This window comes from Oncorhynchus mykiss, chromosome 12, assembly GCF_013265735.2.
Source record: "Oncorhynchus mykiss isolate Arlee chromosome 12, USDA_OmykA_1.1, whole genome shotgun sequence".
Taxonomy (NCBI): Eukaryota; Metazoa; Chordata; class Actinopteri; order Salmoniformes; family Salmonidae; genus Oncorhynchus; species Oncorhynchus mykiss.
In genome coordinates this window covers 98,252,781-98,266,038 of record NC_048576.1, presented here as the reverse complement: position 1 = coordinate 98,266,038, position 13,258 = coordinate 98,252,781, and the positions used below count along the sequence as shown (strand labels likewise).

Sequence of the window (13,258 nt, the reverse complement as noted above, 5' to 3'; positions counted from 1 at the left end):
TCGGGGACAGATTCAATACAAAATATTATTTAATCATTTGAATGATACAATGTACCTGTTTCAACATTGAATTATGTTGTTAATATAATTAACTACATTAAAGTCATTGAATCAATACTACTACATTATCTATCGTTCCTCATTACATACACTTAAGAAGTTAAGTTTAAAGTACACAGCGTTGATTCCACTACATAAAGAGTTGGTGCCTAGTTTTTTTCATGAACCGTTAGTGAAAGCCCTTTAATCTTCTGGTTGTGACACTCGGTGACTGTTTTCACCTTGCCTCTCCTTTCTGGCGTCCTAGCAACAACCGCTAGCCGTGCAGGGAACAAGTAAACAAACTGATTCATATGACCTCCAATGACATTCCACCATTAGACGGCGGCTAAACCGGGTTACCTCAGGGAGTGCAACATTTTCCAACAGTCAAAAGTAAATAGATGGAACCAGAATGAAAACAAGTTATACAACTCTTGGTTTGGCACACAGATTAAAAGTGCAAATTTTAAAGTGCATCGAATAAAATGTATTATAAAAAGGACTAATCAATTTTCTAAGTGTCGTCATTGTGGAATCTTCTACTCTGTTCCGAGTTCCTTTCAGGTCTCCATTCCAAAGTTTTCATGACCCACTTTGTGTCTTCTCGGCTGTTGGGAAACACAGAGAGAGAGGAGGGGAAATCATGCATCTTTCAACACATCTTTATTCAGAGGACATGCAGTGAACGCTTGTCTGACACAGACTCCTTGATACAGCCATGCTAAATCTGGTCACACTAAAACAGACCCTCTATTGTAGGATGTGACTGACTCAAACGGATGGGTCTTCACCATGATACAAGACAGGATAGAGTCTGAATGACCATGATACAAGACAGGATAGAGTCTGAATGACCATGATACATGACAGTATAGAGTCTGAATGACCATGATACAAGACAGGATAGAGTCCGAATGACCATGATACATGACAGGATAGAGTCTGAATGACCATGACAGGATAGAGTCTGAATGACAGGATAGAGTCTGAATGACCATGATACATGACAGGATAGAGTCTGAATGACCATGATACATGACAGGATAGAGTCTGACTGACCATGATACAAGACAGGATAGAGTCTGAATGACCATGACAGGATAGAGTCTGAATGACCATGATACATGACAGGATAGTGTCTGAATGACCATGATACATGACAGGATAGAGTCTGAATGACCATGATACAAGACAGGATAGAGTCTGAATGACCATGATACATGACAGGATAGAGTCTGAATGACCATGACAGGATAGAGTCTGAATGACCATGATACATGACAGGATAGAGTCTGAATGACCATGATACAAGACAGGATAGAGTCTGAATGACCATGACAGGATAGAGTCTGAATGACCATGATACATGACAGGATAGAGTCTGAATGACCATGATACAAGACAGGATAGAGTCTGAATGACCATGACAGGATAGAGTCTGAATGACCATGATACAAGACAGGATAGAGTCTGAATGACCATGATACATGACAGGATAGTCTGAATGACCATGATACAAGACAGGATAGAGTCTGAATGACCATGACAGGATAGAGTCTGAATGACCATGATACAAGACAGGATAGAGTCTGAATGACCATGATACATGACAGGATAGTCTGAATGACCATGATACAAGACAGGATAGAGTCTGAATGACCATGACAGGATAGAGTCTGAATGACCATGATACATGACAGGATAGAGTCTGAATGACCATGACAGGATAGAGTCTGAATGACCATGACAGGATAGAGTCTGAATGACCATGACAGGATAGAGTCTGAATGACCATGATACATGACAGGATAGAGTCTGAATGACCATGACAGGATAAAGTCTGAATGACCATGATACAAGACAGGATAGAGTCTGAATGACCATGATACAAGACAGGATAGAGTAAATGACACGGCTTCATTTTGAAGTGATTTGAAATGTACAACAAATAAATACAACTCCCTCATTAACACTATGGGTGGCTGACATATCAGAAATGTGGTCCTGTATACCACAGCCTGAGTGCCAGTCTGTGTGCTATCATGCCAACTCACACCAAACATTGTTGACAAGAGCACCAGATCTGAGACCAGGGGCCTGTTGCACAAAACTAGGATAAGGGATTAAGCCAGGATATCTTGGTGATCCTGGCTCAATTGATCCGTAATCCGGTTGCACTAAAGATGGATAGGGGGCAGGAGGATATGTTATGGTATAAATTACCATGGAGATTTATTCTGTGGAGCTAGCCTGCTCCAGACCAGGCTAAATTCCAGGATCTATTTAATCTCATCCCTAATGTCAGTCAGCAGTCACCACAAATGGAAACCAATAGTTATTTCACTGCTCACTATACATTGTTATCACATATAACTAGACCCACTGTTATTATTTAAACGTTTGTGATCATTCATTTCAATGATTTTGGATAAAAAATGATTTTTAGATGTTGCTATCATTAGATAATTTACAGTTTCCCATAGACTATAAGGCTATATATAAAATGATAGAATATTAGGGCCACAGAGGGGAAAAAAACACAAGTCATAATATTGTAACCAGTTGTTTTAAAGGAGGACAGTTGTTAAAATGACAGGTGTGGGGCATTTCGTGAAATTGTACTTCAGTATGGTTTCATAAACAAAGACATGCTGATGTGCCAGAATATTAAGTATCACATTGTCATAAGTATCAAAACTGTAAGAACAATATGTAGCTTTTCTGCAGAAAGAACCAGCCTCATAAATTTATGACTTTATCCTTTTTCTTCAGTGTGGCCCTAGTACTCTGTCATATAAACAAATACACATTCCATATGAATATAAAAACACAATGTGTAACATTATGTTCCTTTATTGAATAAGGACAAAACAAAGCAGGTAAACCATCAGCTCCTTTCGAAACTGAAGTCACAGTGACTCTACAAGATGGAAAGCACAGAATCCAAGCATATTATACAAAATGATACATACACATTCAAAGGTCTGTATATAACACACCCTGCATGTCTGCACACTAAAATAAATGCAGGACAAATCCATACACATCAACTGAACAGACAAATGAATGGATGCAGTAGCCTCCCTGCAGCCTTGTATTACACACAGTATACCGCACAAACATCATAAGAGGCCAAATTCGTCAAAAAACGAACCCAAAAAAACCCAAATTCCTCTGCCACCGCAGGACATATTTAACCAAAATTGAAAGCACACATACTAACTAAAATAATTCAACACATATTGGTCCCTCAGCAGCCGACCACTGTCGTCATCAGGGAAGATTGCCGGATTGTCCCAGTCCATGGCTGGTGAAGGCCCCACAATATATGCTTGTGCTTTGTTAAATATTAGTCAGGGACCATACCATTCTGCAGAATGTTCTTGTATTTGATTTTGACCTGCTGCCATGTCCGTTTTGGCCCGTTCATGTTTAATACACACACACACACACACACACACACACACACACACACACACACACACACACACACACACACACACACACACACACACACACACACACACACACACACACACACACACACACACACACACACACACACACACACACACACACACACACACACACACACACACACACACACACACACACATTTAATGGAGTCACACTGCAAAAAAATTACTTGGTATTTTTGTCTTGTTTTCAGTAAAAATATCCAAAAAATGTATCATAGCTTTATACAGTGTGATGGAGTTACTTTACACAATTTCACTCATATCTGCAGTGCATTTCAATAAAAAAAATTAACCGTTTCATAATTACAGTACAACTGCATTTTTGGAGATGTGAATTAAATATTTGAATTGTAATTGTGATGTTTCAGCGGAGCGGTGAGTGTGTAATTGTGCACTACTTACGCATTCAGGCGGTCTGCAATACTTTGCCACGCTTTTTCTCTTTGCTTTATCACATTGGCGGTGTTGCCTTTCTTCTTAATTATATATTTTACCTCCTCGTATGCCTCCATGAGGATTTGTGCTTCCGACGGGGAAAAGTACGCGGCTCTAGTTGCCATGGTAAATCAGTTAATCTGTGATCTGTGGCGGGGTCTATTTGAGTGAGCCGTGAGCGCGCACCTATCCAGGATTGGTTTCACCTGGCTTAATGAATCCGTGTCTGCTCATCCTGGCTTGGTCTTTGTGCAACCAATTAAGCCTGGACGCACATGTTTTGACTTCATTGAGCTCAGCTGAGTCATTTATCCCGGATGTCTTAATTCTACTTTTGTGCAACAGGCCCCAGGCTATAGATGCCAACAGATCTGAGACTGGGCTATAGATACCAACAGATCTGAGACCAGGCTATAGGTACCAACAGATCTGGGACCAGGCTATAGATACCAACAGATCTGAGACCGGGCTATAGATACCAACAGATCTGGGACCAGGCTATAGATAAACAGATCTGAGACCTGGCTATAGATACCAACAGATCTGGGACCAGGCTATATATATATAAACAGATCTGGGACCAGGCTATATATCAACAGATCTGGGACCAGTCTATAGATACCAACAGATCTGGGACCGGGCTATAGATACCAACAGATCTGGGACCAGGCTATAGATACCAACAGATCTGGGACCAGGCTATAGATACCAACAGATCTGGGACCAGGCTATAGATACCAACAGATCTGGGACCAGGCTATAGACACCACACATTTCTCACAGAAACAGGCCATTAGATTTTATTGATTGATTGCTACATTACCTGTTCATCACAGCAGCAGCAGCAACAGCAGCGGATCAGAACCAGGACAACAAGCAGCAGAACCATGCCTGAAAGGATCAAGGTGGACAGTCAATTGTGTGTGTGTGTGTGTGTGTGCGCGTGTGTATTCCTACCGATGAAGATGAAGAAGACAGCGAAGGAGGCGATGTCCCAGTCAGACTGGAACAGCTGTTTAGACTGCAGTCTGGACACCACGTCTGTAAACTGATCCTTAAACTCTTCCTGTAGGCTCCTCTGGTCCATGGCTATAGCTGGGCTAGAATTCGTCTCAGTAAGGGTTCACACACTGGAGAAGAACAGTAGAGGGTTTATTATGATTATAAAATACAGGACACACTGGGAGAAGAGATTGGTTCTGATATAGACCACAAGGTTTCTCTGGTCCATAACTGTACCAGTCAGGGTTAATACAGGACACACTGGGAGAAGAGACGTGGTTCTGTTATAGACTACAAGGTTTCTCTGGTCCATAACTGTACCAGTCAGGGTTAATACAGGACACACTGGGAGAAGACACGTGTGGTAATTCTCTATAGACAAGTACAATGCACCTGGCTGGCTGACTATGTCGGTCTATAAAGTAGGCCTAAAATATACAAACTGATATGTTATTTCATTGTAAGGGAGATCATGCTGCATTTTGAATGTACCTCATAAACTGGATCAGAGTTCAGCGTACCTGCTCTGACCTAGACACAGTACTTTTCTCCTGATCACTTTCACATAGACTACCATGATGAGATATAGATCAACTAGCCAAATACAGACTCTATTTTACATCTAAAAATGACACTATTTGCGTTTAACTTCTTTAACACAAGACCAACATCATTATCGTTGTTTGACTGACTGTAACATCTTGATGAATTACAGCCTCAGACTTTCACTTTTAAAGAAAATTCCAAGATTACCTATATATCTGACTTTACTTGAACATAAACAATTACAATAAACTCATATTTTCGGTAGTAATCAAACACGTTTCTATATATTTTTCCGAAGTTCATTGTACCTGTAACTCGAACAAGCTCCAGTTTATTTTCTCTCTTCTTCCGGGTACCTGCCGGACTGACGCACCTGTCGCCGTGTGAGTCACTGTACACTGATTTGCATGGGGCAAGGGTAGGTCGTTTGAATCCTGCTTCATTTCCTCCGAGTAGATCTAAAGGTGTCTCGTGATCATGGACTTACCGAATGTGAGAGATATTGCCAGTCATTTCCACCATTGCTCTTGGCCATGTCTTTTCAAAGGAAACTTTTATGATGTGACTGGAGGAAATAAAGTCAGAACAATTCATATGTGTGACGCACGTATATAAAACTAGCATTTGTCATAGCTACATTTCTGTTTTCATTGCAGTAAATTAAAAATGTATTTTTTTTCTATCGTAAACCAGCTGATTTACATAATTCAAGGAATAGCAATATTGTGTCAGGTTGAGTTTCGGCCATATGATGTATTGTAGTAACATATTAGTTCCGTATGAGGCGCTGTTACTTTCCCGGCTCCTCATTTTCCGTTTTTCACCTCTGATGCATTGTTTACGTGGAAGTGAGTTTCGCTCCGTCTTCCGGGTTGTAGATCCTTCAGGTTGGCATTTCGCTTACAGCGAAGCTCAGCTGCGATGGCCGTGGTTCCTGCTCAATCTCTCCGGGTTTCGGATATCCGAGACCCGACGGTTCTGTTCGAGCGGTACAACACCGAGGAGATACGCGGCATCGAGCGGAATGTCCGCGGAGAGATCGAGCACAAGAAGGAGGAACTTCGTCAGATGGTGGGCGAGCGGTACCGCGATTTGATCGACGCCGCCGACACCATCGGAGAGATGCGTCAGTGTTCGGAGAGCGTGGTTACGTCCATCCAGGACATGCACCGCTATTGCCACAAGCTGAAACAGGGGAAAAGCGTTCCCCAAAGCAACAGCAAAGAAGAGGTATGTGGCTCCACTGTGAAGCTAACGAGCGGTGGTGATGGCTAACTAGTTCTGTTGATTTAGATAGCAAACTGTTCTGCAGAATACCATTCCCGGATCCCTTCTGGACAGGTTGTGATGTGTGATTAGACTCCGACAGGTTCCACCCGTTGTGAGATGATTGGTATATGTCAATGATGGGTATATCTGTGTGGGTTTCAATATCTACTACACCCTATATCTCTGTGTGATTGTCTCTCTGTCTGTCCCTTTATTTATGTATGTAATGTAGCCTGTCTTAGCTTTCCCATCAAGTCCCAGGAGAGGTTCTACACCTTGGCCTCTCAGATCAATCACTGTGTATCCCTGTGATTCTCTCTCTCTGTCTGTATGTGTTTATAAACTCTCTCTTTTCACACCAGGTCCAGAGGCAGTCCCAGGAGAGGTTCTACACCTTGGCCTCTCAGATCAATCACTGTGTATCCCTGTGATTCTCTCTCTTTTCACACCAGGTCCAGAGGCAGTCCCAGGAGAAGTTCTACACCATGGCCTCTCAGATCAAGCTGCTGCTGGAGATCCCAGAGAGGATCTGGAGTTCCATGGAGGCCTCTCAGTACCTGCAGGCAAAGACACTTATTACTAAGACAGTGGACTGTTAGCATTTCCCATAGGAAGACACGGCATACTTAGCCATCATTGCTAATACTAGCTGGGCATGGCCAATGATGTATGTAAATCCACATCATAGGCCACTGCTAATGCTAACGAGCTAACTCTTGGTTTAATGGACACTCCTGACCAGCCAACCGATATTTAATTTCAGAATTGGTTAAAATTAGGTTACGGTCAGTTTTAGAGTTTGGGTAGTCGGGCTGTCAATGGGATGCTGGTCAGAAAAGCCCTTATAGCCTCTCCCTGGTTTTACCACCCTCTTTGCTGCAGGCCACACAGCTCTACCTGCTCTGCTGCCACCTGCACAGACAGCTCCACCTGGAGGCTGGAGGACCACAGTACAGCCCTGTCCTCGCCCGCTTCCCCATCCTGGTCAGGCAGGTGGCTGCTGCTGGACACTTCAGGTGAATGTCACCGTGATGTCATTTTGGATGAGGGAGACGATTATCAAATCTGGATTTTCTGTGAAATTGAAGAGCCTACCTCAGCAGGGCTAGAAGCACCACATTCAATATAGGAGCACCACATTCAATATAGGAGCACCACATTCAATATAGGAGCACCACCTTCAATATAGGAGCACCACATTCAATATAGGAGCACCACATTCAATATAGGAGCACCACATTCAGTATAGGAGCACCACATTCAGTATAGGAGCACCACATTCAGTATAGGAGCACCACATTCAATATAGGAGCACCACATTCAATATAGGAGCACCACATTCAATATAGGAGCACCACCAGTATAGGAGCACCACATTCAATATAGGAGCACCACATTCAGTATAGGAGCATCACATTCAGTATAGGAGCACCACATTCAATATAGGAGCACCACATTCAGTATAGGAGCACCACATTCAATATAGGAGCACCACCAGCATAGGAGCACCACATTCAATATAGGAGCACCACCAGTATAGGAGCACCACATTCAATATAGGAGCACCACATTCAATACAGGAGCACCACATTCAATATAGGAGCACATCATTCAATATAGGAGCACCACATTCAATATAGGAGCATCACATTCAGTATAGGAGCACCACCAGCATAGGAGCACCACATTCAATATAGGAGCACCACATTCAATATAGGAGCACCACCAGTATAGGAGCACCACATTCAAAATAGGAGCACCACATTCAATATAGGAGCACCACATTCAGTATAGGAGCACCACATTCAATATAGGAGCACCACCAACATAGGAGCACCACATTCAATATAGGAGCATCACATTCAGTATAGGAGCACCACCAGCATAGGAACACCACATTCAATATAGGAGCACCACATTCAATATAGGAGCACCACCAGTATAGGAGCACCACATTCAAAATAGGAGCACCACATTCAATATAGGAGCACCACATTCAATATAGGAGCACCACATTCAATATAGGAGCACCACATTCAGTATAGGAGCACCACATTCAATATAGGAGCACCACCAGCATAGGAGCACCACCTTCAAAATAGGAGCACCACATTCAATATAGGAGCACCACATTCAGTATAGGAGCACCACATTCAATATAGGAGCACCACATTCAGTATAGGAGCACCACATTCAATATAGGAGCACCACCAGTATAGGAGCACCACATTCAAAATAGGAGCACCACATTCAATATAGGAGCATCACATTCAGTATAGGAGCACCACATTCAATATAGGAGCACCACCAGTATAGGAGCACCACATTCAAAATAGGAGCACCACATTCAATATAGGAGCATCACATTCAGTATAGGAGCACCACATTCAATATAGGAGCACCACATTCAATATAGGAGCACCACATTCAATATAGGAGCACCACATTCAATATAGGAGCACCACGTTCAATATAGGAGCAACACATTCAATATAGGAGCATCACATTCAGTATAGGAGCACCACATTCAATATAGGAGCACCACATTCAATATAGGAGCACCACCAGTATAGGAGCACCACATTCAATATTGGAGCACTCTCTCTTCTACCCCCCTCCCAGGTCCACCATTTTGCTGGACAGTAAGTCAGTCCTGCGTGGTCGGGCGGTGTCTGACCAAGCCATCGCTGAGGCCCTAGTGTCCACCATGCTCCTCGAGGACAGCTCTCCACGTCAGGCTCTGGCTGACTTCCTCCTGGCTAGGAAGGCGTCTATCCAACAGCTACTCAACCAGCCACAGCATGGTACTAGTATATACCACTGTACCACAATACAATACCACACATACTTCCTACACAATACAACCAGCCACAACATGGTACTAGTTTATACCACTGTACCACATACTTCCTACACAATACAACCAGCCACAACATGGTACTAGTATATACCACTGTACCACAATACAATACCACACATACTTCCTACACAATACAACCAGCCACAACATGGTACTAGTATATACCACTGTACCACAATACAACCAGCCACAACATGGTACTAGTATATACCACTGTACCACAATACAACCAGCCACAACATGGTACTAGTTTATACCACTGTACCACATACTTCCTACACAATACTACCAGCCACAACATGGTACTAGTATATACCACTGTACCACAATACAACCAGCCACAACATGGTACTAGTATATACCACTGTACCACAATACAACCAGCCACAACATGGTACTAGTATCACACTTCCTCTCCAAGTCAACATGTCCTGTTATCACACTTCCTCTCCAAGTCAACATGTCCTGTTATCACACTTCCTCTCCAAGTCAACATGTCCTGTTATCACACTTCCTCTCCAAGTCAACATGTCCTGTTATCACACTTCCTCTCCCCTGTTATCACACTTCCTCTCCAAGTCAACATGTCCTGTTATCACACTTCCTCTCCCCTGTTATCACACTTCCTCTCCAAGTCAACATGTCCTGTTATCACACTTCCTCTCCAAGTCAACATGTCCTGTTATCACACTTCCTCTCCCCTGTTATCACACTTCCTCTCCAAGTCAACATGTCCTGTTATCACACTTCCTCTCCAAGTCAACATGTCCTGTTATCACACTTCCTCTCCAAGTCAACATGTCCTGTTATCACACTTCCTCTCCAAGTCAACATGTCCTGTTATCACACTTCCTCTCCCCTGTTATCACACTTCCTCTCCAAGTCAACATGTCCTGTTATCACACTTCCTCTCCCCTGTTATCACACTTCCTCTCCAAGTCAACATGTCCTGTTATCACACTTCCTCTCCAAGTCAACATGTCCTGTTATCACACTTCCTCTCCCCTGTTATCACACTTCCTCTCCAAGTCAACATGTCCTGTTATCACACTTCCTCTCCAAGTCAACATGTCCTGTTATCACACTTCCTCTCCAAGTCAACATGTCCTGTTATCACACTTCCACTCCCCTGTTATCACACTTCCACTCCAAGTCAACATGTCCTGTTATCACACTTCCACTCCAAGTCAACATGTCCTGTTATCACACTTCCTCTCCAAGTCAACATGTCCTGTTATCACACTTCCACTCCAAGTCAACATGTCCTGTTATCACACTTCCTCTCCAAGTCAACATGTCCTGTTATCACACTTCCTCTCCCTTGTTATCACACTTCCTCTCCAAGTCAACATGTCCTGTTATCACACTTCCTCTCCAAGTCAACATGTCCTGTTATCACACTTCCACTCCAAGTCAACATGTCCTGTTATCACACTTCCTCTCCCCTGTTATCACACTTCCTCTCCAAGTCAACATGTCCTTTTATCACACTTCCTCTCCAAGTCAACATGTCCTGTTATCACACTTCCTCTCCCCTGTTATCACACTTCCTCTCCAAGTCAACATGTCCTGTTATCACACTTCCTCTCCAAGTCAACATGTCCTGTTATCACACTTCCTCTCCCCTGTTATCACACTTCCACTCCCCTGTTATCACACTTCCTCTCCAAGTCAACATGTCCTGTTATCACACTTCCTCTCCAAGTCAACATGTCCTGTTATCACACTTCCTCTCCCCTGTTATCACACTTCCTCTCCAAGTCAACATGTCCTGTTATCACACTTCCTCTCCAAGTCAACATGTCCTGTTATCACACTTCCTCTCCCCTGTTATCACACTTCCTCTCCAAGTCAACATGTCCTGTTATCACACTTCCTCTCCAAGTCAACATGTCCTGTTATCACACTTCCTCTCCAAGTCAACATGTCCTGTTATCACACTTCCTCTCCAAGTCAACATGTCCTGTTATCACACTTCCTCTCCCCTGTTATCACACTTCCTCTCCAAGTCAACATGTCCTGTTATCACACTTCCTCTCCCCTGTTATCACACTTCCTCTCCAAGTCAACATGTCCTGTTATCACACTTCCTCTCCAAGTCAACATGTCCTGTTATCACACTTCCTCTCCCCTGTTATCACACTTCCTCTCCAAGTCAACATGTCCTGTTATCACACTTCCTCTCCAAGTCAACATGTCCTGTTATCACACTTCCTCTCCAAGTCAACATGTCCTGTTATCACACTTCCACTCCCCTGTTATCACACTTCCACTCCAAGTCAACATGTCCTGTTATCACACTTCCACTCCAAGTCAACATGTCCTGTTATCACACTTCCTCTCCAAGTCAACATGTCCTGTTATCACACTTCCACTCCAAGTCAACATGTCCTGTTATCACACTTCCTCTCCAAGTCAACATGTCCTGTTATCACACTTCCTCTCCCTTGTTATCACACTTCCTCTCCAAGTCAACATGTCCTGTTATCACACTTCCTCTCCAAGTCAACATGTCCTGTTATCACACTTCCACTCCAAGTCAACATGTCCTGTTATCACACTTCCTCTCCCCTGTTATCACACTTCCTCTCCAAGTCAACATGTCCTGTTATCACACTTCCTCTCCAAGTCAACATGTCCTGTTATCACACTTCCTCTCCCCTGTTATCACACTTCCTCTCCAAGTCAACATGTCCTGTTATCACACTTCCTCTCCAAGTCAACATGTCCTGTTATCACACTTCCTCTCCCCTGTTATCACACTTCCACTCCCCTGTTATCACACTTCCTCTCCAAGTCAACATGTCCTGTTATCACACTTCCTCTCCAAGTCAACATGTCCTGTTATCACACTTCCTCTCCCCTGTTATCACACTTCCTCTCCAAGTCAACATGCCCTGTTATCACACTTCCTCTCCCCTGTTATCACACTTCCACCCCAAGTCAACATGTCCTGTTATCACACTTCCTCTCCAAGTCAACATGTCCTGTTATCACACTTCCTCTCCAAGTCAACATGTCCTGTTATCACACTTCCTCTCCAAGTCAACATGTCCTGTTATCACACTTCCTCTCCCCTGTTATCACACTTCCTCTCCAAGTCAACAGGCCCTGTTATCACACTTCCTCTCCAAGTCAACATGTCCTGTTGTCACACTTCCTCTCCCCTGTTGTCACACTTCCTCTCCCCTGTTATCACACTTCCTCTCCCCTGTTATCACACTTCCTCTCCCCTGTTATCACACTTCCTCTCCCCTGTTATCACACTTCCTCTCCCCTGTTATCACACTTCCATCATGCTTGGATTGTTTGGGAAAACCATTTCACCTCCTCATCTCTGTTCAGTGGACCGGTGTGGTGTTTTGATGTGTGGTTCAGGTTGACAGTCATGTCTGTGTGTGTGTCCCAGGTGCTGGTATTAAGGCCCAGGTGTGTAGCCTGGTAGAGCTGCTGGTGACCACTCTGTACCAGGCCTACGCTGTCTTCTACGTAGCCCCAGAAGGGAGTCCCCGGCTGGGGGACGGAGGGCTGAGCTCCGGCCTCCTCTTCACCACTCTGGAGAACGTCACCTCCACCACACCTACAGGTACATTACCTATGATACCTTGCAATAAATTTTATTTAA

At 43.6% G+C, this 13,258-nt stretch overlaps 2 protein-coding genes across 3 annotated transcripts in view; one reads left to right on the top strand and one right to left on the bottom strand.

The window, feature by feature from the left end:
- Positions 1-11: 11 nt before the first annotated feature.
- Positions 12-6,469, bottom strand: LOC118936514 (small integral membrane protein 22-like). The gene is made up of 5 exons (XM_036939451.1): positions 6,329-6,469; positions 5,813-6,069; positions 4,914-5,086; positions 4,780-4,847; positions 12-650 (listed from the first exon to the last, which is right to left on the bottom strand). The coding sequence occupies exons 3-5, from the start codon at positions 5,041-5,043 to the stop codon at positions 603-605; spliced, it is 246 nt and encodes an 81-aa protein (XP_036795346.1). The 5' UTR covers positions 5,044-5,086; positions 5,813-6,069; positions 6,329-6,469; the 3' UTR covers positions 12-602.
- Positions 6,395-13,258, top strand: part of LOC118936513 (conserved oligomeric Golgi complex subunit 1-like) — a 29,282-nt gene continuing 22,418 nt past the window's right edge. For both annotated transcript variants that reach the window (XM_036939439.1, XM_036939440.1), the window contains exons 1-5: positions 6,395-6,734; positions 7,226-7,336; positions 7,656-7,789; positions 9,396-9,577; positions 13,043-13,219. In XM_036939439.1, coding sequence (XP_036795334.1) covers positions 6,426-6,734; positions 7,226-7,336; positions 7,656-7,789; positions 9,396-9,577; positions 13,043-13,219 — 913 coding nt within the window. In that variant the 5' untranslated portion in view covers positions 6,395-6,425. The remainder of the gene's footprint in view (positions 6,735-7,225; positions 7,337-7,655; positions 7,790-9,395; positions 9,578-13,042; positions 13,220-13,258) is intronic.